Source organism: Hippocampus comes, unplaced genomic scaffold, assembly GCF_001891065.2.
Source record: "Hippocampus comes isolate QL1 unplaced genomic scaffold, H_comes_QL1_v1.1 scaffold1, whole genome shotgun sequence".
Taxonomy (NCBI): Eukaryota; Metazoa; Chordata; class Actinopteri; order Syngnathiformes; family Syngnathidae; genus Hippocampus; species Hippocampus comes.
This window is the reverse complement of record NW_017805010.1, coordinates 1,820,382-1,848,178: the sequence shown is the minus strand read 5'-3', so window position 1 is coordinate 1,848,178 and position 27,797 is coordinate 1,820,382. Positions and strand designations below refer to the sequence as shown.

General features: G+C 43.2%; 2 protein-coding genes across 2 annotated transcripts in view; one reads left to right on the top strand and one right to left on the bottom strand.

The window, feature by feature from the left end:
* The window catches only part of ampd2b (adenosine monophosphate deaminase 2b), an 18,211-nt gene extending 2,805 nt beyond the window's left edge, over positions 1 to 15,406 (bottom strand). The window contains exons 1-15 of the mRNA XM_019862927.1: positions 15,289 to 15,406; positions 14,909 to 15,064; positions 6,696 to 6,820; positions 6,480 to 6,610; positions 5,357 to 5,425; positions 5,176 to 5,278; positions 4,876 to 5,074; positions 3,854 to 3,995; positions 2,689 to 2,778; positions 1,605 to 1,734; positions 1,328 to 1,522; positions 1,107 to 1,238; positions 466 to 629; positions 261 to 387; positions 18 to 181 (exon numbers count right to left, since the gene is read on the bottom strand). Coding sequence (XP_019718486.1) covers positions 18 to 181; positions 261 to 387; positions 466 to 629; positions 1,107 to 1,238; positions 1,328 to 1,522; positions 1,605 to 1,734; positions 2,689 to 2,778; positions 3,854 to 3,995; positions 4,876 to 5,074; positions 5,176 to 5,278; positions 5,357 to 5,425; positions 6,480 to 6,610; positions 6,696 to 6,820; positions 14,909 to 15,064; positions 15,289 to 15,340 — 1,979 coding nt within the window. The 5' untranslated portion in view covers positions 15,341 to 15,406. The remainder of the gene's footprint in view (positions 1 to 17; positions 182 to 260; positions 388 to 465; positions 630 to 1,106; positions 1,239 to 1,327; positions 1,523 to 1,604; positions 1,735 to 2,688; positions 2,779 to 3,853; positions 3,996 to 4,875; positions 5,075 to 5,175; positions 5,279 to 5,356; positions 5,426 to 6,479; positions 6,611 to 6,695; positions 6,821 to 14,908; positions 15,065 to 15,288) is intronic.
* A 5,278-nt stretch (positions 15,407 to 20,684) lies between these two features.
* Positions 20,685 to 26,940, top strand: gnat2 (guanine nucleotide binding protein (G protein), alpha transducing activity polypeptide 2). The gene is made up of 8 exons (XM_019863185.1): positions 20,685 to 21,022; positions 22,511 to 22,553; positions 22,871 to 23,012; positions 23,541 to 23,698; positions 23,782 to 23,910; positions 23,977 to 24,106; positions 24,189 to 24,342; positions 25,105 to 26,940. Exons 1-8 carry the CDS (start codon positions 20,917 to 20,919, stop codon positions 25,293 to 25,295), a joined length of 1,053 nt encoding a protein of 350 aa, XP_019718744.1. The 5' UTR covers positions 20,685 to 20,916; the 3' UTR covers positions 25,296 to 26,940.
* Positions 26,941 to 27,797: the final 857 nt, after the last annotated feature.

Sequence of the window (27,797 nt, the reverse complement as noted above, 5' to 3'; positions counted from 1 at the left end):
AAACACAATCCACATACCTGCGCAGGTGATTCAGAACGGTCATGTTTGCATACATATAGTAGAGGTAGTAGGAGTAGGGCGGATTGTCCTCATCCGTCCAGCTGGCCGGCAGCGGGCTGTCGAGGTTGAAGATATGCTGCTCTGGCTTGGACTCATCATCCACACTGTCAAAACCAACAACCTGCAAGAGGGACCGATACAATTGAAACTTTCAGGGTGTGCATTAGATGCAATGATTTGACGTGAACATTATACAGTACATGCTGAAGGAAGAGGTGCAGCTCCGGATGTTTGCCTGGGTGGATTGTGACTTCAAAAAGAGGCAGGAAAATGTTCTCCAGCATCTCCTGGAAGTTGGACAGCTGCTTCTTGCTGTGGTAGACATCACTTGGAAGAAAATAAAAGCCATGTGTTATTTATGTTTGCTGGAGATTTGAGGAAAAGATCTGTGTGTGCTTCACTTACAAAAGTCTGGGCATTTGTACAAGCCAGCGCACATTGTCCGAGTAGACTTGATGTTTGACGGCCCACTTGGCAAGCTTGTTCCACTCGTCTCTGGAGCGTCCGTACACGGACAACCTCAGCTCCACGTTCTGGTACTTGCTCTCCTCCAGGTCGGCCATCACTTCCTGAGTGACGGTGGCACAACATATAATCGCCAGGAATTTTGTATCTGTCTCTTGAGTGCAATCTTGGTAGTTAATTGTCGATCATGAACTTCTACCTATACAGCTTGTGCTTTGAATATCAAAATACATGCAAAATTTCGACTTCTATTTTCCATTTTAACAGTAGGCCTAGTTTCATTTGTATTTATTATTTATCAATTAATATTGTGCTCCGCAACGCACTGTCGACATCCAGCTATGTGTATTTATACCAGTAATAATATTTTTTTTTTTTAAAAAAAGGACAAATGTGTTCTTGAAGGCTATTTTTGAAAAATAAATGTGTTTTTTGTAACTTTCATAAAAGTCTACAAGGACTTATGAAAGTAGCAAAATGGGGAGGTCAGGATGAGAGCAGCTGAGAATGATAGCATGACTTTGTACCAATGGTTACCTTTGAAGGCGCATTGTTTCGAAGTCTCTTGTGAGTGAACGCACCTTAATAATGTGACCAAAGTATTTCCCTTCGACGTGATTGTCCGTTTTGATGAAGATCTCTCTCAAGATGGATTCGCCAATGGGATTGTATTTGGCATTGAACTTGTCAAACCGATGGAAAGTGTTGCGGTCCTGCAAGTGGAGGAAAAAAAAATGAAACAAGAGTCCATCCATCCCTCCGTCCCCACATAACACAACATTCTGATCACCTCCTAACTTACCGCATGCATGTCCAAAGTGTCCACACTGAGGTCAAAAGCCGTCAGGTTCATACTCTCGAATACTTCCATGAGTGTCTGACCTTTCCCTCTCTCCACATGCACGATCTCCCGAGGATACTTCTTCATGGCTCTTTTGATAAAGCGCAAAAGGTGCTTTTGGTTCATGCAGGAGGAGGCGTGGATATGGGTGTCAACCTACGCCACGCGCACAAACAGGAAGCTGATTCACACAATGGACAGAAAATCAGCATTTGGCAACATTAGATCCTCTCATTACCTTCCGGATGTTGTAGAAGTCTCGATGCGGGACTTTTTTCTGCGCTGCCAATTCTTTCATTTCATTCAAGAGGATGTGCATCTGGAACTTGGAACTTAGATATTGCAGGCGACGGTAGCAGAAGGACTTCCTGCGTGAAATATTGGAAGAACTTCTGATCCTTATGATGTCCCACCAGGGGGAGTCAAGTGATTTTCCTTTATTATCATAGGATTGTCTTTAAATAGTATTAAAATCTCAACATAGACCAAAAATTGCCTTTTTCTCGTTAATTTTAATTAAAATATGCATTTTTTTCTTATCAATCAATTATTAGTCAAGGATAGTTTCCAGTTTTGGGAGAATCTGATTGCTTTGTTGACTAATTTTTGTGGTCCATAATCCATCCATCCATCCATTTTCCGATCCACTTTATCCTCACAAGTGTCGCAGGGGGTGCTGGAGCCTATCTCAGCTGTCTTCGGGCAGTAGGCGGGGGACACCCTGAACCGGTCGCCAGCCAATCGCAGGGCACACAGAGACGAACAACCAACCCTGCTCACACTCACACCTAAGGACAATTTCAAGTGTTCCATTAACCTGCCATGCATGTTTTTGGAATGTGGGAGGAAACTGGAGTACCCAAAGAAAACCCATGCAGGCCTGGGGACAATATACAAACTTCACACAGGGAGACCGGAGCCAGGATTGAACCCAGAACCTCTGCACTGTGAGGTCCACCTGCTAACCACTGGACCACGAGGCCGCCCTGGCCCATCATCAGAATACATATTTAATTGTTATCTGCTGTCATCCATTTCTAATTTATTTGTATATGACTCAAACCGGGTCCGGTGATTGACTGGCAACCAATCAAAGGAGCGGTCTTGCCTCTCGCCTGAAGTCAACTAGGACAGGCTGCAGTTTCCCGCAACCCAGAAAAGGAAATGCAGTATACAATGTCGATTGATGCATAGTTCAGACAGAGGACCAGTATGGTATACAACATGTCATTGTGAATTAACAGTAATGTACAATTGAAGAAAAGGGACCCCAAAAAAAAACAAAAAAATGTAATGTGTTGAAGAAAGGAAGATAAAAGTACACTGGTCCATTGATGATGAGGGCCATCATGACGTTCATGTCAGCGATGTACTCCTGCAGGTCCGGATATGGCAGCTCCAGCTCTGTGCTCCTGCAAGCAAAATGCAGGCATAAGAGCGGAATCGCAAAAAAAAAAAAAAAAACAAAAAAAAAAAACAAAACAAAACAAAAAAAAAACAACACAACAACAACAAATTTTTTTAAAAAATTTTTGTAAACTTTCTAAAAGAGAATTATGGGACGTGACTGACGAGTTACAACTGGACATACTCTATTCATTCATAACACACCATACGAAGGTTTATTATCATTTCAAAATTGGTTTTGCACAAGTTTTGGGCTCACGCGTCACCCTCGTGGACCAGAGAACTACACCCAAAACTCACTTGTCCATCGTCTCTGTTGATGTGTACACGTGCATGACGCCATCCACCATCTTGCAGCCATAGCGCATGTCAGGGGGCATGCAGGTCGGGTCCTTGTTTTTATAGGGGTGCGTTCCCGAAACAGGTGGGTGCACCGTGGCATCTGAAGGAGGACAAAATGTCACAGCAAGTGGCAGGTTTTGAGGGAGGTGGAAAACAAACACGCGACTCATCTCTCAGCGTAAGGAGGGCCTGCACGCTGGGTGGCCTGCTCAGAGGCGTGAAACAGATGGATGGTGGTTTCGTGTTTAATGTGGGAGTAATGTGCAGGATGATAGTAAAGTGCCGCTTTTATGTGCTCTGTGAAGATCTGGAGACATATCAGGAATATGGCTGTGACGATGAGCAATGAATAGGAAAAAAAAAATTACCCCTGCTATGTTATTATTAGCACTGGCTTGTCAACCTCGATTTTTTTTTTTTTTTTTGCCAGTATGAAGTAATAGTTGTGATATACTACTTAAATAGCATTTTTTAAAATGAGAACCTCGGAAAAAAAAAAAAAAAAAAACAAAACAAAACAAAAAAAACAACACAACAACAACAAATTTTTTTTAAAAAAAAAAATTTTTGTTTTCTAAAAGAGAATTATGGGACGTGACTGACGATTTACAACTGGACATACTCTATTCATTCATAACACACCATACGAAGGTTTATTATCATTTCAAAATTGGTTTTGCACAAGTTTTGGGCTCACGCGTCACCCTCGTGGACCAGAGAACTACACCCAAAACTCACTTGTCCATCGTCTCTGTTGATGTGTACACGTGCATGACGCCATCCACCATCTTGCAGCCATAGCGCATGTCAGGGGGCATGCAGGTCGGGTCCTTGTTTTTATAGGGGTGCGTTCCCGAAACAGGTGGGTGCACCGTGGCATCTGAAGGAGGACAAAATGTCACAGCAAGTGGCAGGTTTTGAGGGAGGTGGAAAACAAACACGCGACTCATCTCTCAGCGTAAGGAGGGCCTGCACGCTGGGTGGCCTGCTCAGAGGCGTGAAACAGATGGATGGTGGTTTCGTGTTTAATGTGGGAGTAATGTGCAGGATGATAGTAAAGTGCCGCTTTTATGTGCTCTGTGAAGATCTGGAGACATATCAGGAATATGGCTGTGACGATGAGCAATGAATAGGAAAAAAAAAATTACCCCTGCTATGTTATTATTAGCACTGGCTTGTCAACCTCGATTTTTTTTTTTTTTTTTGCCAGTATGAAGTAATAGTTGTGATATACTACTTAAATAGCATTTTTTAAAATGAGAACCTCGGTCATGTGATCAATCTATTCCAAAATGTCATCCTTAAACCGAATCGTATGAAAACAATTAATATTTCTCAACGGGAATAATGTAAATCAAATGAATCGGTTTCTTACGCCTCCAAAAATATGCACAAAATAGACTTTATAGAGAATAACTGTAGTTTCACCTACAGAAAATGAATGATAATGAATAGCCAAAAAAACAAGCACACCTGATAGATGCCACACACAGAACGAATGACGTTTACGCTGTGTGACAGAAAGCACAACTGAGCATATACAATAGATGCCAAGACTTCCCCAACAGAAGCACAGAGGTTCCACCTTAATTGCTCCATTTTTTTCGACTTGACTCGAGCGCCGGTATATCTGAAGCTCGCGCAAAGCTCACATTGTGGCTTACAACACAAAGAGAAAAAAACCCCAACTCGGCAACGGCTCATAACTCCAAAAACTTTTGGGTCAAGGCGCAGTACTTCTCTATGTAATGAAAACGTACCGGCTGTGACAGTGGCCTCCGTCGCCTCTTGGAGTTCCTCCTCATAGATAGTCAAGTCGAGGGGTCTCTCGCTTAGCTCTTGCAAGTATCGGGCGGTGGTCCTGCAGAAGCTCTGCAGTGATAGGCCCATATACTTCTGTCTTATGAACAGGGCTTTCACCACACACTTTGCAGCATCCAACAAGTCCGTGAATGGAACCTGGATTGGGACGCAACGGAACAAGAGATGATGAGGAAGAAACGAAGCATAAAATAAGATGTGTTTAGGAAGACATTTTGGAAATGAATTGTTTGACGTACGCCGCATTTCTCCTCTCCAGAGATCGTGACTCGCTGGTACTCTCTTTCTGGGAGCAGCTCTCTCTCCAGCAGGTCTGGCGCTTGGTTCTGCTGCTTCATGTATCTGACAGAAAATATCCATTTTTTTTTCTGCTCAGGCAGATAGATTAGGTAATTGAGCGGATAATTGCCAGGCACTCACTCGAGATCTGTGGCACTGTCTGTTTTCATAAACTCCTGTTTGGCTCTCAGCAAGATGTCTGGTTCAAACCTGTGGACAGAGAGGCTGAGCTCACGCTGGTCACAGTATATACACACACACCAGACACTTCATTAGGTACACCAATAAGGATAATAATGCACACTTCTGACACTGCGAAACAGGGTTGTCAAACTCATTTTTGTCTCGGGCCACTTCAGAGTTACGTCTTCCCTCGGATGGCCATTGTATGACGGTTGCAACGACAAATACTTTTAATCGTCTCATTGCATTATTATTTGTGCACAACAAATTATCGGATTATTCGTTTTGAAATCACTCAACTTATAATAGTTTGTTCAATTATTGTTCAAGTGAGTGTATAACAAACAGGAAAACAAAATTATTGCAAAATCTCATTTCTTGTTTATTACACAAGACAATTTGACATTTCGGTGCACATTTTAGCAAGGATCATACAAGTTGACACCCATGATTTGCTTTCGAGGGCCACATCAAATGACGTGGCGGGCCGGATCTGGCCCCGGGGCCTTGAGTTTGACACCTATGCTGTAAGAGTTCTATTAGACAGGCTGTAGTTTGCCAAGCGGTTTCTTCAGTCTTTTGTATTTAAAAAAAAAAAAACCAAAAAAAACAATACAGTACTGTAGTGATAGTGCAGCACTCTCTGTCACTAGTTATAGTAAGCTAAGCTTTAACGTTGCTCTTTATTTGCTTTGATAAGAATGGACAAAAGGAACAAAAGACCAAAAAAAACCTTGTCTATATGAAAAGTCAAGAGGGAAAAATAGAAGCTTGAACTGTGAGGCAGGCAGTCAGTGTGTGGAGTGACTGGGTGTGAGCTGTGGTCCATAGCAGCTCTTGAATGAATGGGAAATTTGTTACCGCCGTGGTAATATTTTGGTCTAACTCTCGTCGATAATGGCACACTGTTTTGTTTGACACAGTGGTTGGGAATGTTGTAGAAAGATGTTTCAATTGCAAAAATGTTTTGCTGAAGCTATCTAATGTAGTCGGCCCTTTATTATGCAGGGGATGCAAAAGGGCCTGTTCATCATTGTATGCAGATTGAAGGTGCCTTGTTTTTTTTCTTCCCCCCACTCACTTGACATCCTGGCTGATTTGCCGCTCCAGGCGTTGGCGTCTCTCCTCAAGCTGTTCAATGGGGCTGTCCTCTGGGAATTCATAAGGAGCACTTCGCATCTCACTATCTGCCAGGCTGCGTGAGAACAGTTCCTTCACGGGCACACATGCACAGGTACAACTGTCATGCCGCATATACAACTTCATTCAAAAGTCGAAGGCACCGCAGAGAACCGACCTCAGCAATTTCCTTGTACTTGCCGTCCATGGACGTGCGCAGATCTATGGACTGTTTTAAAGCAACGGGGATCCCAGGCAAGGAATGCTGGGGAGTGAGGAGGTGGCGAGCACCGCGGAGGTCGACTATGGAAGAAGAAAGTAAATGTTCCATCTCAGTAAAATTGAATGTGTCTGTCCGTCCATCTACCTTACGTTCAATGATTGATCCCTTGATTCTGGAATGTGGTAAAATTATTTGGAAAGTCAGACCCAAGATGGTCTTTTGAATGACAAACTCCAAAGAGTTTTGGATGAAAGATGGCAGTTCAAGAAAGCCGACAAGGTTTGGACACAACTCTCAGTGTGATGCATGCAAACACTTCTTAAAAAGACTTCGTTTAAAAAAAAAAAAAAAAAAAAAAAAGCCAAGGCAGAAGGAGACTACAGACTCACAGCAAATTGTGTCGTGCGGCACCTTCTGCTGTCTCAACACAGCCAGCTCAACATGTAGGACAAGTTTGCCTCGGAAACCAAACTCGAATCATTTGCATCATCTTTGATATTTAACCGTCATTCTTACTACCTCAGTAAACCTTTGGCCAGGAGCCATTTGTGGTCTGCCATAAAGACCACTGCTATAAAGACCATGTGGGAGGAGTTTGGGGAGAAAATGTGGTTGCTATCATTCGACCCTTTAGTTTCCTTGATTTGCCCAAGGGCACCTTAGCAGTCGCCAGGAAGCAGAATCGCATCTCTCCAACAATTTACTTTCTATTACCTCCTGCGCTCACTTCAACGTACTTCATGGACACCAACATTTCACAAGATGGCGTCAAAACACAACTTTTATACATGCCAAAAAAATCAGCAACTAGGTGAGTTTTACCGCAAATCAAATGGTCGAGGTTGAAAAAAAAAAATGTAGTGCCATCCACTATAATGTAGATGACCACTGTGATGCCTCAACCCGAGCCACAAAGCCACAGATGTTCCTGTGCTCTCTAAAGCAATGGCACATCATCCGTGCCGCCCGTCACTTTAGGCCATATCAGTTCTCCCTGATAACACAGGACACTGTTGTCGAGGGCGGCATGTGACTAGCGGCAAAGACATCCAAGCCGGGCCGCGGTGAAGCCGAGCCGAACGGACCCGCAGCTAATCCCCTAATGGCTGCTATATTTGGATCTAACGCATCTATGGTTACATAATATCTCAGCCCCTCACAACCAGAGACTCATACAATATAAGTCATGATTTACTTTATGATACCGCAAAATGTATTCATCACTAGGGCTATTATTGATCTAAACGAGTCAGAAGAAAAGACAAAAACAATGGGGTGGGGAGGTGAATCAGACATCAAACAACCTTGAGGGATGGTAAGGTGCCTGAAAAGAATCAACATATTATTTTCCACTAATCTCCAGTGAGTCTGGAACTGAGGTCAAAAAGACGGCCGCTTCATGAATATTTCAACAAATGCAGTGGGCAGTCCAATACAAAGTATTACAGAGTGCACAATGTGCAGGTGCGTCTGGATAATTTAGGTTAAGTACAATGGATATCAGAAAAGTCTTCACACCCCTGTTGAAAGGTTTTTGTGATTTAAAAATATGACATCAAGAAAAATTCTTGAAATATCGGTAGAACGGCCGTTTGGGAATATCTCGTGAAATTCGCAATGGCCACCATGTCCCCGGGTGCACGCTATGAAAATTGCAGAATGTGGGTTGCATTCAAACTCATTTTAAATCAACACACACCTGCCACAGATTAAAGTGCCTCTGATTAACCCACAATCAATTTAAAATATTCTAGTCGGCTTTTCCTGACTTTTAAAAATTGACTTCTAGTTGTTGAAGCTTTTATGCTAAGACTCACGGGAGGCTGATGCAAAAAAAAACTGACACGTGTTGCTTGACAGAATTCATCAGCCTCATGCTGGACGACAAACACTCCAAAATGACACCAAAATAACAAATATCTGGACCCATCTGTTTCTACTTCGTCTACCTGGCATTTTTGCCACTGCTCTGTATTAAATATATAAAGTTGATTCGAACATGGGATTGTTGCTAATATTAAAAAAAATGTCACAAAATACACTGGAGTGGACTTGCACATATTGTCTGTGCAGCATCAAGATTTAGTCCACACGGGATTTGTATGACTCAAATGTGCAGACAAACGTCATCGGTCTTGTGTGAGAGCTGTCAAGCAAGCACGTACAACAAACGATGACAATCTGATGCTTACAGTATTTTAACCCTATCGTGCATCCTGTAACCCGTTAACATGACAAGCTGTCCACTGCAGTAACCACTGTCCCCGAAAGGATTAAGTGCCCTCGATGAACCAATGCATAAAAAAAGCCAACAAACACACACAAAAACTCCCCCAAAAAACCCTACAACCCATCAATGCGGTGTGATAATGAAGCAGAGAGAATTATTTTTTTCCTTTTGAAAAAGCATCTTGCAGTCTGAAGTCATGTGCTGTGCACATCGGCATTGCAGATTCTGGTGGAAAACTTCTCTTTAAATACATCCAAGTCATGTTTACAATTCATAAGTTCAACAACCATGTTGACCCTTCTGTAGCAGCAAGTTATTTTTTGGGGGGTTTAACTCATTCAATCCACACACATACTTCCCGGTGTGCTAAAAACGGCACCGCTGCCAAGGGACAGGCAAGGGGAGAGCATCATTGAGAGTGGAAAGAGGGGCAAGTATCAAGAGGAGATCAGGATTTGTGCTTTGGCAGGATAAGGCAATACAGTGGCGCAAACCTGCCTTTAAGAGCCCGTTGACCAGCACATAGACGGGGCCCAGAAAAAGGAGAAATGTGGGAGAGAAATAAAGGGAGAGATGGAGCATGCCTGCCAAATGGCCAAGGATGCCATCTTCTTTCCTTTTTTAAGATGACTTCAACACAACAGGGGGGTGTGGGGGGGGGAAGCAAGAGACACACTCGGGGGATAAAACACACATACATTCATGTACACAATCATCTGCATTCTTCTTTCTTGCTCTGTCCTTGTCATACATACAAAGAAGTGGTCCAGCAGATCCATGAACTCCCCCTCACATGCCCCCTTCCTGGTTCAGGCCAGCTGTCGCTGCACTAGCTGCCTTTGGAGCTGATCTTCCTCATTTAAACGCCTCTGACATCTCACTGGAATGTACCACGGGAGAGCTCAGAGGAGGGGGTGGTGGTGGTAGACTGCATGTATCACCGGTGGATGTGGTAAGTTCATAGTGCAGCCGAAAAGCATAATCAGCCCCGAGCTTCCACCTCAACATACCTCCCGACTCCTTTCCTCCCTGCGGTACTTTGTGCTAAAAGGCATCAGGCATTCCAGATGTTGGCGGGGTCTGTGTTTAGGAATCAGAAAGAGCGACATCATCATTTATTTACTTATTTGTTAATCATCTATCCGAGAGAATGAGGACTGTCCAAAAAACCGAATGTCGGTTTACTCTCATGAGGATGAAATTAAAGAGGCAGCACTTTGACCCCCATTATGATTTGAGGAGCAGACGCTCCCTTATGTGCATTTGGGATAAAGCATTCTACACAAACTTTTTTGTTTGAGGGCCTAATAGACAAAAATGGAATGATCGGCGTGCCATTTGAAAATTCATCAACTTTGTGAAATATGCTTGTCAGTCAAAACAGCAATTACATATTGATTGCATTGTCTAGTTCAATTCATCAGGGTTCCGTGAAAGGTGTAAAGGCAAATAGTTAGAGTTTTCCAAGTTTTTAGGGTGGCAAACAGCCCTCTATCTCACAGCATAAATCCAGCGCTGCACTTAAAAGCAGCCAAATCCCATCTCCACATTCAGAACTGAAAAAAAAAAGAAAAAAAAACAGGAGTAAAGTGATCATTTTTTGGTTACTTGAGGATCATTAATGTGATGTCTTCATAAATCATCCATAGAGCACAAAGTGGAAGAATCTATTTTTGCCTCTAAATTTGAAGTATCTTTATTCACTACAGTTTTTTGAAGGTAAATTGTGTTTTTTTTAATCATAAATTATTTATTTATCGTATTGATTTTCGAATATAGAGAAAGATTCGACAGTGCACCCTCCCTTCTCATTCTTTTATAACTAACCATCCAGCTCATGTCAAATGTCATTTTTAGTTGTTTTTTTTCCCATGTCGCGGGCCACTGAAAAATGAAAGATGGGCCGCAAATGGCCCCTCGGGCCGTTGTTTGGACACCACCCCCTTACAGTACTAACCTATCATTGTGAAACCCTGGAAATTACACATCGGTTGACAGTCATAGTCTGCCTGAATGCAAGGTAAATTTGCACTCGATAACCATGGCTGCAAAAATGTATCTAGGCCACAGCCGACAAAGTCTGGCACAGAGTCCATTTGGAGTCTGTAGCTTGTTTAAAAAAAAAAAAAAAATTCTATGAATACAATTAAACCCAACCCACGTCAGAACATCATGAAGGAGCAATAGGACCGCACATAATGTTAAAATGATGCTTTGGGGGTGGATGATTATTGAGAGATTATTGAGGTTTTTTGGTCATATATTTTTTATTTGTACTCAATTATTGCAATGTGTTGAGATTAAATCATTCCAAATTGATTGTGTGATTAATTAAAATAGTTTCACCACCACTCATTTTGTAAAATTCAAATTTACACCATTTTCAAGAACACTTTGGTGGCAACAACCTTTCTATGCCCATTCCATGTATTGTATTAAGAGGCCCCTTCAGCATGCGTCTGCTGTTTGTGCTGCCTTTCTTATCTTTTATTTCTCAATATGTCAACTCCACTTTTCATGAACTTCACTGTGAAAGTTTCCTAGCCCTAGCAAGACACTTTGTGCCATTCTAAGTAAGAACTGCTTATCATCATAATCATAATTGTTTATGAGTATCCTTCAGTAGAAAGTTGCAATGTGCTCCAACTACTGACTTATTAAAAAAATTGGAAACACGTCAGCCGCTCGAGTGATGAAAAGAAAAAGATTTAAGTGTCGACAAAAAACATGTTGCCTTTGAGAGGGGTGTTTGTCACAGTACCTTTCATTCACAGGGCTCTCCCTGGTGGTCAGATGCGGCACCTTCATGCTATGAAACTACGGTACTACAGTAGTACTACTTCTGCTGCTATTCATATTGCAATCTTACACTTGCCTAACTTTGATGCGGGTGGCTTAAGTTTAGTCCCCATCAATGACGGTGTGAATGGTTGTTTGTCTATTTGTGCCCTGCCATTGTCTGCAACCAGTCCATGGTGAGAGTTAGAAGTTAGATGGCTATTCTTTATAAAAACTAATCATGTCCTGAATACCAAACTATTATATTTAATTTATACATCAATATTATTTACATATATTACGTAACGGTGCTGAGATTTCGGGCAATACAGATAAAACAAATCCTTTTTTTCCCTTTTTTAAGTCACAGAAAAGAGCTGGAAGAATAATTAATTGCACTCTGAGGTAATAAAATTTGTGTTGGTGCGTGGAGGATTTTCTTTGTTGAATTCGGTTAGTCCAGTAAAAAAAGGTGTCGGCTTGATAAACTGCAGCTTCACCTTACATTTTCCTGTAAAATTCTGTTTTGACTGTTCTACTATGGCTGACACTGTTTCAGTCAATCAATCAATCAAATACAAACTATTCTTCTAGTGCATTCAGTACACTGTAAATAATTAAATGAGATTCTCACATCTACAAAGTCAAGTACTTGATGTGAGGTCATGACTGATTCAATGATTTAAAAACCCACTCGTTAGGTTTTTAGTGACGGTCTTGAACTGTACCTTTATGACCCAAAACAGTGTCTTTCTGCAGGGTGAGGGGACATGTTGCCAGCAGCCACAAGTCTATGGCATTTTTTACACCCACACACACACCGACACACTCACCCATACACCCACACAAATGCACAGGCACTAGAAGTGAGCGCCAAAAGGTCCTCAGTCCATGAGGCGTTGAACGGTACCGACGATTGACAGGAGCAACTGGACACGCAGAGGCCAAACAACAGCGGCAGGTAGACTGTAGCGCAGATAGGCCGAAGGCTGTCGTGATGAGGGTGTTTCGGCCAAGATGATGGTGGGCGGGAGACCCAACACCCAGTCAATCATTGATCACAAGATATGACCTATTACTCATGCAGGTTGTGTCACAGGAGGGAGTGACAGGGATGTATTATTCATTAATTTCCTTGCTGTAATTGGAGGCCGTGTTCTGCCAACAGACCCCTGACATGCGTGGGCATGAGGTGATGACAGGCGGTGTGAGCAAGATGTGGGCGAAGTGTAACGGGGTTCAAAGAGCTATCATCAAGCTTACGCCGAGCAACAATTACAGTATTTTCCTTTGCCAGAGTGCACCTATTAATAGGAATAGTTTGATAATTTAATATACAGTATATAGCGTTTTTCTTATTTGGGCTGTCTATCTATCTATATAGCTAGCTAGCTAGCGAGCTCGCTAGCTAGCTACCCTGACAGCTAACTAACAGCTACCCTCAGTTTGAGCTTCTGAAGTCTGTGAGGCACTGCAGATACGTATTTATTTATTTATTGTCCAATCAAGTTTCATCTCCGATGTGTTGCCATACCAAGGCATCAGATCCAGGAGTGCTGCCTCGTGACATGTACTCATCATTGGAAATGTCAGGTTTTGTTTGTTTGTTTTTTTTAAACCAAACAGGTTTCAGATTCAGCATTCTTGGCCTTCATGCAGGCTCAGAGTACTATCAGCATTTTTCTGTCCTATGATTAGTTGAGCGAAATAGTCTTGTGATGTGCACCAAAGGGTAACGTACAGAGGAGTACAAAGGTTGGACATTATTAAAACATTAATTTTCAAGGTTTACTTTTCAAGACAAACTGGACATTGTTCAAAGGGGTAAGTCAACAGTTTCTGGCTCACTTGTTTCAACCCGAAAATTGATTTATTTGGCATTCCCAGAATGGCACAAATGAGCGTTGCTCGCCCTGCACAAAGCCTGGCAATTAGGTGCTAATTGTGCACAGTGGTACACTCACTCGGGTAAAAGGCTGTGTAATGGACACTTTCACGAGAGTTTGTACACCGCATGTCTATGAGCATTAATCACAGACTGCTCTGGCCTCTGCTGATTCACTGCTTTATTATATTACATTGATTCTTCGTCTCATGGGTAAAACTATCGTCATCGACGTACAAGAAGAATCAATGAGCATTTTCGCAGTCCCATCCATTCATTTTTTTTATACCGCTTCTCATTATTAGGGTTGGTGGTGAGCTGGAGCAGGGATTTATTTGGCATTCCCAGAACGGCACAATTGAGTGACCAGCTGCATGATCTTGACAACTTGCACAGTAAAACAACATCCAGCGTAAGAGCCGTGTGAAACCTGGTGACTTTGCAACAGTTACAATGCTCAGTCTTGACTGACGCTGTCTGAGAGGTATACAGTATTTCATGTTTTTTATTGTGGTCGCGCTGGTGCAAACTGCGCTGCATCAAATTCAGAGCTGTTCCTGAATTACTAAAGCTAATCATTAAACTAATTGATCTAACCCAGGTATGAGGTCTTACCCATCCTTCATTCGGAAATCGTCATTTGTAATTCAACAGTGAATTAATATGTCAAGCAAGCGGGTGGGGGTGGAGGGAAGCATGTTGCAAAACAGGACGAGGACCCCTTAAACGAGCAAAATCATTTGGGGGTTTTGACTGACATGAAATGGGCGTACTGCAGCGCAGTTTGCATCAGTGTGTGCAGCATACATCACACAGGAGGATAATCCACTCATTCATGCTGGGGATCAAGTCCTGTGCAGATCTCTCTGCAGGACACATGCCACTGCCTTGCAGCAGGGTTCACATCATCAGCACTTATCACTATAAGAGTCGATATACAATTAGTAACATCCCACTGCTAAATAACAACTAGAAAGGGAAATCAATGAACTAAAACCACACAAAGGAGAGGCTCTTTAAAACATATGTAATTGCAGTATACAGTACATGCAATAGGAAAGAGATGTATGCGTGTGGCGTCACTGTGTTGAACACAGTAGAGTAAAATTACCGGTAAACAAGAGCTGCAGTCTTGCTGACTTGCCGTGCAGCCAATCAACAGGTTATGCACATATTTAAAAGTGGTTCGCTGTCACAGTGGCTCGACTACAACTACACAAAATAGTAAGCACTCGGTCATAGAATTCAATATTCCAAGCATTCCCCGCCACTCACCCGTACTGGCTGTGTACTGCAGGCTTCCGCGCTTCCTGAAAGGGGAAAGGGGCTTGCTTTTGGCTGCCCCGGAGGACACGTTGGAGGACATGCTGCCGGTTTCTGTGCTTCCACTTGTTTGGGGACGGGCAAAAAGGAGAACCGAATGAGTCAGATCTGCGGAGGTTGTCAGCGTGGATGGAGAGAAAGAGAGAGAGAGAGAGAGAGAGAGAGAGAGAGAGAGGGCAAAGCAGATGATGGGATGTTGTACTGATGCTGAATGCTTACGGGGAGTCAATTGCCGGTCTACTTTTACTTGTTGTGTGTGTGTGTGTGTGTGTGTGTGTGTGTGTGTGTGTGTGTGTGTGTGTGTGTGTGTGTGTGTGTGTGTGTGTGCGTACGTTCTTGGGAGCTGGGTATTTCCAAATTGGTTGGTGTGAAGCTGCAGAGCATCCCCCTGCACAAAATCTGGTCCTGCCCTTAAGAAGACATCAGCGTTGATGCTGCAGCCTTGATGGAGGTTGGGAGTGTAAGAGAGAGAGGCGTGGCTGAGACCAACAACGCCCCCACACCCCCCACAAACACACACACACGCGCACACACTCTCCATCATCCAGCACGCACAAACACGCACATGCACTCACAGAGAATACAAATGAACCACTCACTCAGCAGCACACGCCTCCTGGCCGCGCTGTTGCCATGACAACCAAAAGCCCATGTGGATTAATCATGGGAGAGGAAAGTTATGATTTTGGAAGTGACATTGTGAAATAAAATATGAAGAGTAATTGTGTATTTATTTATTTATTTTCCATTTCGAAAGTGTATAAAATCCACACAGCAGCCTAACCTGGTTTAATTTGGCCGAGAGTTTGTGGACGCCCAGATTTGTCACTAATCAATTGCAGGGCACAAGTGGACAAACATCCATCACCCGCAATGTTTAGTCTTGTTCCTGATTGTAAAGTGTCCTTGAGTGTTTTGAAAGGCGCTTATAAATAAAATTCTCAATCTATGTGGAATCCGCTAAAGATGGGGCATCGGAGGCATCAGGTATTCCACACACACAAAAAAGGGGTTCAAATATTCATAAGAGTACACCACATCCAATCAAACAATTCAGATCATGAAGCGTCTCATCTCCCTGCTCCTTTGCCTATTCCTCAGCACGTCCAGTTGAGTAATGACGTCTGATTTCTTGAGCACCGCTATCTTCTCAGGGCATTTAAGACATGTCGGGCTGTCTTGTCTTCAACAACATTCTGCTTCCTGCTATTCTTGAAATTGGGAGTTTGGTAGTTTGTTTTTTTCAACTAATGTTTCTCTTGAAGGAAGGTTTTGAAAAAGATATGACTGGGACTAGAACACGGCATATCATATCCCAATACTTGATGTCACTTCAGAATTACGTTCTGCCAAAAGCTGTCATGAGCCTGCCCTATGGCAGTCGGGAAGTGATAAACACACACACACACACACACGCACGCACGCACGCACGCACGCACGCACACACACACACACGCACGCACGTACGCACGCACGCACGCACGCACACACACAAAACACACTTACACACACACACGTGGACACTTACACACACGTGCGCACACACGCACACACACACACACACACACACACACACACACACACACACACACACACACACGTACACGCGCGTACACACACGTACACGTACACGCACACACGCACACGTCCTGCGGGCCATAAATTACATCAGCTGTGGACAGAAAAGAGCAAGCGCCCTCTTGTGGAAATGAGAAACAACAGTCTGCAGACTGCAACAGAATTATATTTCTGCTCACTGGGGCCCTTTACATTTAAAACTATCATGCTATGTAAAAGCAAAGGTGATTATGGTAGTACATACAAGTACTGTAACTTCTCTCAAATAAATGAATATCAAGGCACTGTTCAGTCATTTGATCACATTATATGATAGTCAGACCAGATTCAGTTGCCTTTGAGCTTTGCCTCTGAATGAACGAGGGACATGATAATTTCCAATATTGACCCGATGTATTATTATATGTGATAAAGGCTAGTGTGTGCGATTTTGTATTCTCCCCTTAAAGAGGAGCAAGTGGAAGTTCTTAATTTTCTTGATTGATAACATCCTGCAAGTCAATGTGATGCTGTGTCAAACATGAGCGGACAAACACGAACTTAATGAAGTGTTTCCTTGTGTTAAATCACCCTGAGTCCACTTCCCTCTCCAGTTAATCTGTCTGTGTGGCTAATCCCTCTCCGGTAGCGCAAAAGCAACACAGGTGCCATCAAAACTGACCTTGGACACAACAGAGTCCTACTCACAGTCACAACATTAGTCACTAAAATCCAATGAGATCCAGTCCATGAGCTGTTTCAAAAAGTGACTCCAATATCCTTATTATTTTAGTTGTAATATGCAGAAGTCACGGTATTTAGCAACAGGAGAAAGGGAAATTGTAGGAGCAGCACCTCATCAATAGGCAATGCAATTGCAAATTAAACCATGTGAACAAATATGGTGTAACATGCATATACCTCTATAAACCGAGCATTCTTGTCTTTACAAAGATATAGAATGTTTTTGGTATTATCATTATTTCATTAATTCCCACTTACTTGCATTAACAAACTAGATCTTTGAGGATCTTTATTTTGGTAAGAGTTTTTCTGTACAACAGATAGGTCTGGACTACTTCTGTTGTAATCAGGATAGGAATTCATTTAGAATTTCACCAGAAAGTATCTGGTTGAGCGGGGACAGATAGAGAGAGGAGTCAACAACAACAACAAAAAAAGCATGAATAGAAGAAAATAATCTGATGTAAAGTGGATATAAAAATGTACACACCCCTGTTCAAATGCCATTTTTTGTGCAATGTTAAAAAAATCAGATCAAGAAAAATAATTTCCTAACTTTTTCAACCACCAATGTCCCCTAGGTGGCAGGATGGACAAACGGTCAGCACATCCGCCTCACAGTGTGGAGTTTGTATGTTACCTCCGTGTATGCGTGGATTTTATCTGGGTACTCTGAGTTCCTTCCACATTCCAAAAATATGCATGGCAGGTTAATTGAACACTCACTATTGTTCCGATGTGTTTTGGTTAGGGGTCAGGGTTAGGGTTCAGGTTTGGGTTAGGGGTTCGGGTGAGGGGTTAGCATTCTAGTTAGGGTTAGGGTTAGGGGTGAGGGTTAGGGTGTTAGGGTCAGCGTTTGGGTTAAGGTGAGGGGTTAGGGTTAGGGTAAGAAGGTTAGGGCTATGGTTAGGGTTACGGTTATGTTGGGGTTACTGTTAGGGTTAGGGGTTCGGGTTTAGTGTTAGGGTGAGGGTTAGGGGTTAGGGTTGGTGACAGGGTTAGGGTTATCGATTAGGGTTAGGGGTTAGGTTTAGGTTAGGGTGAGGGTTCAGGTTAGGGTTCAGGGTTAGGGTTAGATATTAGGGTTAGGGCTAGCGTTAACATTAGGCTTAGGGTTAGCTGTTAGGGTTAGGTTGAGGGTTAGGATGTTCGTGGTCAAGGTTAAGGTTAGGTGTTAAGGTTAGGGTAAGTGTTAGGGGTTAGGGTTCCAATGAGTGTTAGGGGTTCGGGTGAGGGGTAGTGGTTGGAATTAGCGATAGGGTTAGGGGATTAGCGTGTTAGCGTTAGGGGTTCAGTGCTGAAGTTGCAGAGGTCACAACCACATATAAATGTGACATCATGGCAGCAGCGAGCATGTCGATGCGTCATCAGTGAGAGTACGTACACCACTGTCTTTGGCAGAGTGAAAGATTAACGTGGAGAAAATCTATCTGAACTCCTCACTGATTGGAACCAAGTGTAGTCCAACCTTAATGAAGCACCAAATTTGAAGAGGAGACACACTCTCCACTCAACTCTGTCCTTTCTACATGTCAAGCACCAATCGCTATGCCGTTATGCCCTTTAAGCACTTTGACGACTCGGTGCAACGTTTCGCATTAATACACCACAGATTGTAACCTGCAGACCAAAATGACAAGTGTTAATCCCTGGCCTCTGTGCTTGAGCTGAAGCTCTCTGAGTAATCTTGTCAACAGATCAGCGCCGCAGAGACTGATCAGAAAGTGGGGCTACGCCATCCCCAGGCTAATGGGATTGGTCACCGTCACTCGATGTGCCAGTGTAGTTAGCCCGTTTTGAAGCGTCCAAGCCACAAGCAACCTGCCCCGTGCAATTAGCACTACATGCCTAACAGAGTGACATGAGTGGACAATGTTTGAGCTCTCAAGTCAAAAGTGGACATGAAGAGAAGTGGAGTTCAGTCCACTTTCAAGTGATTACCTTGGCAATCACAAGAGTGACAATCAAGACAGAGCATCCATGTGACGTGGGCAATTGGAGACCACCTTAAACTTACGACTGTGCATCCATTCGAAACCCCACTTCCCAAATTGGTGCCACCAGGTCAGGGGGATGCAATTAAAGATGGTAATAATTATAATTCATTGAATGAGGTGAAGTCTACAATGATTCTGAGAGATCGTCTCACACTGCTCTCATATAACTGAATGAAACATACACCACGCCCATCAATCTGTCTGCTTTTGCCTTGAACAAATACACCACCTTTCTCTTCTCTTTGTCACTGAATTGAGAGATGCACCATGGGGCGCGGCAGCTCCATGTGTTGGATTGCCCAGTGAGGCACATCATGGTTCCAGACAAGGTAGACTACCGGACCACTTGCCTCGGCACAAAAATGAAGCCCATTGCGCAAACAGATGTATGAATGGTTTCGAAAAAAAAATCTGTTGGAGTTTTTTGTGTTGAAATGGCATCAAAGACCTCTTTTCCCCAAAACGAGAGATATCTGCTTTTTCTCCAAACTCTTCAAATGTAAGCCTTTCTCAAAAAGGCCCAAACTTTCATGACAAATGTCAAATGCAACAGTTCCCTCACTTTGGGACACTAAAGTACAAGTAATTACATGAATGCTACAAAGGCTTCTGACATCACGTGTGGCCCAAAATATACTGCATCCTTATCTGTATCTAACTTAAAACAGCATGTCAGAGTGAGAGGGCCCAACATGCACAGCTGGAAGCTGATGGCTCCAAGCTCACGGAGGGCCTGTTGCCAAAGCCGACATTCATCTTCACCTCATAAAATCTCTCACTCGACATTAATCACACACTGTTTGTTTTAAAAGGGGCATTATGTAACCTACAGCACACGCATTTAGGTCATGCTAACGCTCGCATCCAACCAAAGAAAGCGATGCGGCGGCAGTTGCTCTATTTAGCAGTCACCGCACCACCTGAGATTTAAACGTCTTAACTTGTAAGGAGTTTAGGAGACTTTAATGCCTCCCTCCTTGCTCGTCCATGTGACTTGAGACGAGCGTCCGACAGGCAGCGAATGCGACTCTGTTGAAAGCGCTGAGACACTTGTTCCTTTTTGAATCCTTTTTTTTTTGTCATCATTGTTCTCTAAACAGATTGAGGTGCCCCGCAAACGATATCAATTCACGTGTACTGTCGCTGCAAATAAAGAACACACACATTGGCGGCACATCCTTTGCTTTCTGCAGTGACAAAATACGATGTAAAACATTCATAACAGAAATTATGAATTAAAACAACAACAATAATATATCGGACTGTTTGTTCCGATCCCCAAAAAATAATCTACAACTCCTAACAATTGAGTGTGTTGAGACCGTCGTCTCCACTTCCTTGCTATCATTCACTTTCATTAGACTAATGAGATTGACTGGCCAATCAGGAAGAGGCCTCTCCTTACTAAGGGATTTAAAAAGAGGGAATTAGCGGCTGGCTTTGCGCGAGACAAGAGTTGCTGAACCGAGGGTCCCATCTGATCATTGACTCAGGAGAGACCAGCCAAGTCTGGAAAGCTCAAGCACCTCTCTTCCAATCCCCTTCCGCTTGGAAATCGCCTTTTAGCACGATTAGTGCTACACCAGGATTCTCTGCAAAAGCTCACAGAGGGCCGGCAAAATTTCTTTCCTTGAGGATCTTGAGTGTGAGGAGGCAGAAAGAATGGGCGCTGGTGCGAGTGCCGAGGACAAAAAGTCAAAGGAGTTGGAAAAGCAACTCCAGGAGGATGCCGACAAGGACTCGAAAACGGTCAAGCTTCTGTTGCTTGGTAAGTGAACGCCGAAAGGCACGCCGGGGGGTCTCTCGTGCAGGTGGAGACGGCGCTCGCTTTTCAGATCTCATCACTTTCGAAGTGAATTTTCTGACAAAAGGGAAATTTACGGCGAGTCAGACGGCAAGCGTGGAGTGAAAGTAAAAAAAAAAAAAAAAAGTCTTTCTTTGATTAGATTCTTTCAGGATTGAGAAAATCATTCGAGTCGGAGGGAATGCTGGTGTGCGAAAACACATAATAGCGGAGTTAGAAGATTCGGATTCAGGCTGGCTTGATAGACATCTCGGAAGTGGAAAAGAGTTTGTCAAAATCGCTTACTCAAATGTGACACAATGTTCGGGAGGGATTTGCAGATTTCTGGATTTGTTCCTGAATCAAATCTCACATACGGTGATTGGAAAGATGGCACTTGGGCACACCGGAGAGTCAATGAAAGAGATTAGACCGCGAGTCCAACAAATGAAATGAACGGAAACCGAAAAACAATCATCTGGCCATCGAGATTCGTCCAGTTACATGTTCACATTTTCACCGCGTTTTCGGAGAAGCGCGTCAAGTGTGACAAGGGTGCGCAAAAGAGCTGCAAAGACATTTCATTTCTGATGTAAGGACGTTGGCGCTTAAAAGATCACAGCCTTCGGTCTAAATGAATCACAGCACAGCGGCGATACGCCAATCCAATTAGCTAACGGGTTTAGAGCAGATCCACTTGCGGAGGCCTCTGCTGAGCCCTCCGATGACATACAAAAATGAACATTTGTTTGACTTTCACCTTCTTCGCAGCAGACACATCCGGGCCATCCGAGCAGCACAGCTTTCAAACGGCACCTCGCCACTGTCATGACAGTCACCACATTCTGTAAAACAAACTCAAACAATCCATCAGAAAGTACATCAAATTCAAACAATCCAGCAGTCTCTTACGGGGATATTGTCAAGTTGCTTTCGGGCGCAGGGGTCAAACTCAAAGCGCCTTGTTTCTTGTCAAACGAGTTCATTCATTTCATTTCGCAAGAAAATCGCAACCAAAAAAAAATTAACATTTTTCTTCACCTATATTGCTAATTGTGCATATTTAATAATATGAAGTTACCGGTACATTTCTATGGTTTTCATAATGGCTGTCTGAGCGAAACCGCAATTTACGATGTGGCCCGGGACCAAAGTGAGTTTGACGTCGTTATATTAGTGCATTTGTAAAAAGGCAAACGAACGAGAATACCCAAAGTGTCTGGACTGTGTAAATTGTTTTGCAAACGGTGTCGATGAGCTGTTTTGTAATCGAGGGTTGACATGTGTGTCCTTCGTGTGACTAAGCAGGCAGAGAAGGAAGCGACATTTCTAGTCAATTTTGGCAAGGGTGCCTCTTTAAGTTGCTCGAAATAAATTCTTCTGCCGTTTATGGGCCGAACCGCGTCCACGCTGAAGAGAAACAGCTTCTGCTAAACGTTATCCCACCCCACCCCCCACCCCCCCTCCTTGCAGGTGCTGGCGAGTCTGGCAAAAGCACCATTGTCAAGCAAATGAAGTAAGTAAACATGCACTAAATTGCGTTTGTGATTTCATCCACAGAGCGCTAGCAGGAAACAGTCATAGTGTCCCACATCGTTTTTGGAATCTGAGTGGTTAGTCGGCCGAGATGTCCCACCCTCTTTACTCAAAAGGCCAAACACCCGCTGACCCTCATTTGTCAGCACTTTTTTGGAGTCGGGCAGACACTGTTGTTTAGAGTTGGTGTGAACGCGACTTTTTACATTCATCTTGGCTATCACCAGTGCTATCCTACTACGAGCGAAATGTGGTGTCATTTGCTTCCAAACTGCTTACGCTCCACTTTGTGTACAGGATTTTGCATCAAGGTGGTTACACAAAAGAGGAACAGTTGGAATTCAGATCCATCATCTATGGCAACATCCTGCAGTCTGCTCTGGCTATCATCAGAGGCATGGAGATGCTGGGGATTGATTTTGGCGCTCCCTCTGCACAGGTCTCTGATGACACTAAGACCACACGGGCTTTAAGTTAAAGTGCACAATCCGATCCAGGACAGGTGGTCACTCCCTTGTTGATATTGAGAAACAACTTTCCATTTTACCAGATTACAAAATGAAGCTATTAAAAAAATCCAACTCACATTTGATCACACATGATGGCGACGGCTGACTTTTGAAGATTCTCAGTGGTACAAAACAGAGTTATTCGCTGCATATCAAACTTAATAAAAATAAAAAAAATTGCATGAAACTATAAATGCAGCTCACTCTTTGTACATTATTAATTTGGAGTTTTTGTCAATGTATCCATATTATACTGCATAGAACTGTGCCGGTCATCACACTTTTCCTCTGTCACAGTTGTGGTTGGCAGCATGTTGCATTTAATATGACTTTATTTTTCCACAATATTGAGGTCGAACTTCAACACTTGTGTTTTAGAGCTTCCCCAATAAGCACTTCAGGGATCTCATGTCAGCGTTTTGGTTCTGACAGGATTTTCCCTTCTCTCAAAACTGCAGGAGAATGCACAAAAACTGCAGAACTTGTCCGACTCCATCGAGGAAGGCACAATGCCTCCCGAACTGGCTGACGTCATCCAGAAGCTGTGGAAGGACTCTGGTGTGCAGGCCGGGTTTGAAAGAGCAGCTGAGTACCAACTCAACGACTCGGCCGGCTAGTGAGTTCGCGTCTTCAGCTCTTAAAAACCATACAAGCAAGCAAGCTTTCCGCAAATGTGACAGTGTGCTGTTTGTGTTTCAGCTACCTCAACGAAATGGACAGAATCTGTAAACCGGACTACCTCCCCACCGAGCAGGACGTGCTGCGATCTCGAGTCAAGACAACTGGTATCATTGAAGAACAGTTCTCCTGCAAAGAGCTTCACTTCCGGTGAGAGAGGGATGGAAAAAATGCCAAGCTCACAAGCGGGACACTAACAGCCTCTTTGGTGTACAGGATGTTTGATGTGGGAGGCCAGAGGTCCGAGAGAAAGAAGTGGATCCATTGTTTCGAGGGCGTGACGTGTATCATTTTTTGTGGCGCCCTCAGCGCATACGACATGGTGCTGGTAGAGGACGATGAAGTGGTGAGTTGGGCCGCGAGTTGTGCAGTGAAGAAGGACCCTAAATCTAACCAGTCACTGACGCGCTCTCACTTTGACCTTTCAGAACCGAATGCACGAGTCCCTCCATTTATTCAACAGTATCTGCAACCACAGGTTCTTTGCGCTGACCTCCATCGTTCTGTTCCTCAACAAGAAGGATCTTTTTGAGGAGAAGATCAAGAAGGTGCACCTGAGCATCTGCTTCCCGGACTATGATGGTAAACCCAAATGTTTAGCCAAAATAACCCAAACACATGGTTTGAGCAACTATAAAACTCTACCTGCTGTTATTTTTACACAACTGATTTTTTTCTGATTCTTTTGGTGTGCAGTAGTCTGTGTTGTACAAACACCGCACACAACTGAGTTCAGTGTTTCTCAGTCTTTATTGAGCCAAGACACATTTACAGTTTACTCATGGCTAACCATCAAACGAAAATGTCACTAAAAGTATACATGCTAAATAACTACGGTTTTTGTGCCAATTTACTCACAAATGAGCTTGCTCAGAGTGAAATCTGGGCATATTTCATACAATACAAAGCTTCTGTACCAATGGCGACAGGTGAAAAAAGGTTAAGTGTTCCATCTGAGATCTCGTGAAAGAATATGTTATTGTTCTGCCTGTCATTATACTTTGTATGTTGCTGACAGAAGACAAAATAATAAATTTACATTATTTGCAGGAAGTACACAATCATTTTGGATCCACTTTAGTGAAATTGGACAGTTTGGTGCAGCACACCTGAATGATAATCTATCACTGGTTGGGAATCACTGACTTGCTAGCTAGCTAGCTAGCTATCTATCTTGAGGTTGCCATTCTACTTTTTGCAAAACCTAGGCAACGTTCCATCACATTGTCTGAAGCCGCTTTGTCAAAATCATGCTCTTACAAATTGTTACTTCGAAGTACCCGCCAGCTCTGTGCCCGAATCAAAGCAAGAATCTTGAATACGACTCACATCAATGTATTGCAGGCCCCAATACGTACGACGACGCCAGCAACTACATCAAGTCGCAGTTTGAGGAGCTGAACATGAAGAAAGGCGTGAAAGAAATCTACTCCCACCTGACCTGTGCCACAGACACAAAGAACGTTGAAATTGTGTTCAACGCTGTCACAGACATCATTATCAAGGAGAACCTTAAGGACTGCGGTCTCTTCTAAGCGGCCCCAAAGTCGTATGTAGGTGAGGACCCAGACATGACACGGCGCACATAATTCAGTCGGAGTCTTGTCTCAAAAAGTGAGGGGCCATTAATAACTGCAGAAGATGAGGAAGAGCATCGGATATGAGGTGATGACATATGATCTCGACATCAAAATCTGTTTTTTTTTGGCTCATGAATCCAAATGGGAAAGAAATTAAATCAACTGTTGGTAATGGGACAGCAGTGAAAAATATTAGCTGCGCATTCAGATGAACAAGGAGAAGAAAACGGAGTATTAGCATTAGCATGATAAATCAGTCACGGTTGCTAGTGAGAAAATGTAAAAAAAGGCACCGCCCCCCCCCCCCTAAAAAAAGAGTCCAGTGTCTAATTCTAGTAAACCTATAAATTAGGGCGCTCCTTTTCACCAAGAAAGTTTCTCGGTTATTCAGGGGCCTCATTTTCCAACAAGAAAAGCATCACGTTGTGTCCTTTGTTGTACTTTTCAGGTAGGCCAAGGGTGGTTAAACATTTGATGGTTAAGGGCCACCTTGATTTTTAAAACAGACAGACGAGCCACAGGTCATCCGGAGATGACGTTAAAAGAAAATAAAACAAAAGAACAGAGTTAAATATGCGCACATAAAATATGACGCGAAATTGTTCATTTTAACATTGTAATAATAAGATATTTATTGTATAACCTTTTCTGCAGCTCACTTGATGAAATAAAATGGAGTAAATTCACCACAGCATTTTTTTCAGCGCAGAGCCGTGGCCTCGATCTCCATATTGGATGCCAATGGGCCCTCTTTCCACAGTTGTAGCGGATTGAAACAATTGGCAGGGTCGAAAACGCCAAATTTGAAGACTGTACAGTATATTTGAGCAAAACTATTGGAACTGAATTTGTGCTTTGCCTTGTCTTTGCAGAACTTCACTCTGTCCCTCACGTACTGGCATTAACTGAAATGTGTACCACTGGAGCAGCAAGGATTCTTTCTATTCATTGCGTTCATGCCGAGTGACTGTCCCATTTAACATTTTTCCTGCCACACAGCAGCGCACGTCCAATCGGGTCGACACTCCCGACCTGATGGACATTCACGTTTTTACTGGTTCCTCAGTTGCAAAAAAACCCCAAACAAACAGGAATTTGAAGAAGCCCCTCATTGCTTCCTTTGCGAATTTCCCGCCAGTTTGATTAGGAATAAGGTATTTTGAATGAAAAAAGACAATGAACCCAGAGTTAAAGAATAATGTTTTTGTGTAGCATCATGGCATCCTTTGTTTTTGTTTTTTTTTTTGAGTACCGTAGTCTCTGTGGTCTTGATATTACTGTAAAATGTTGCCGGGGGCAAACATGTGAAATGATTCGCCGTGCTTGCAGAATGACCAGATTACAAACGTGTATCTCATTTAAAATAGTGCTGATGTTTTCGATACACCTGACATTATAAGGAGGAAAAAATACATTTCTGATATGCGAACATGTTAGAGAAACATTGTACATAGTTAATTCATAACTGCTTTGAACAATAATAAAATGCACGTTATATATACTGTATATGCTTTATGATAAAAGGGAATGAAAATTGACAGTTTGTCCTTTCTTATGAAATGTAGAGGCATCAATTAAAGCTGCATCCCGCATCTCTCTCTCTCTCTCTCTCTCTCCATGTGTTTCTTGTTTTTACTCAGTCAAAAGCCTCGAGTGGCTATGATGCGCCGCAATTCATTTTGTTGACGTTCTTGGAGTGATTTGGGCCATAAAGTGTGAGCGGAAGTCCTTCTCGTTGAGCCTATCCCAGCTGCTATAGGGCAGTAGGTTGGGGACACCCTGAACCGGTTGCCAGGCAATCGCAGCACACACACAGAGACGTACAAACATCCGTGCTCACACTTAAACCTGGGCACAATTTAGAGTGTTCAATCAGCCTGCAATGCACGTTTTTTTGGAATGTGGGAGGAAACCGGAGTACCCGGAGAAAACCCACGCAGGCACTGGGAGAACATGCAAACTCCACACAGGAAGGCCTGGAGCTGGAATCGAACCCAGGACCCCCTTCACTGTGAGGCTGGCGCGCTAACCAGTCGGTTGCCTTACCGCCCTTTAAGAAACATATTCATTCAATTCAACATTCATGTTTTATTTTTGATCAATTGAAAACTTTCATTAAAGTTCAATTCACAAATGAAGCAAAGTAAAAAAACAAACAACCCCCCCGCCCCCCAAAAAAAACCTGCAATTTCCAACAAGTGATAAGCGGAGTATTTATATCCATTGAGCAAAGCAGTCGCATCAAAAGTGTAAATGCTGACAGCGGACCAAAATGCGTCCCGAGAATAGTTGTCAGTGGCGGAAAAAGAATTCGTAATGGGGGTGGTAGCGGAGGGGTACATGTGCTACAAATGTTGTCGTTGATGCCGTCATGCGCTGAAATGTAGTCAGCGAAGGGGTGCGGCCGTCACGTATTTAAACATAATTGTTGACGGGGGGGGGGGGTCGGCGACAACT

What these genes read in the sequence shown, in the direction of transcription:
- gnat2 (XM_019863185.1), top strand. Translation starts at nt 20,917, where the DNA reads ATGGGCGCTGGTGCGAGTGCCGAGGACAAAAAGTCAAAGGAGTTGGAA. An exon ending in GGTCAAGCTTCTGTTGCTTG is followed by an intron (nt 21,023 to 22,510) that starts GTAAGTGAACGC and finishes CCCTCCTTGCAG; the next exon opens with GTGCTGGCGAGTCTGGCAAA. An exon ending in TTGGCGCTCCCTCTGCACAG is followed by an intron (nt 23,013 to 23,540) that starts GTCTCTGATGAC and finishes TCAAAACTGCAG; the next exon opens with GAGAATGCACAAAAACTGCA.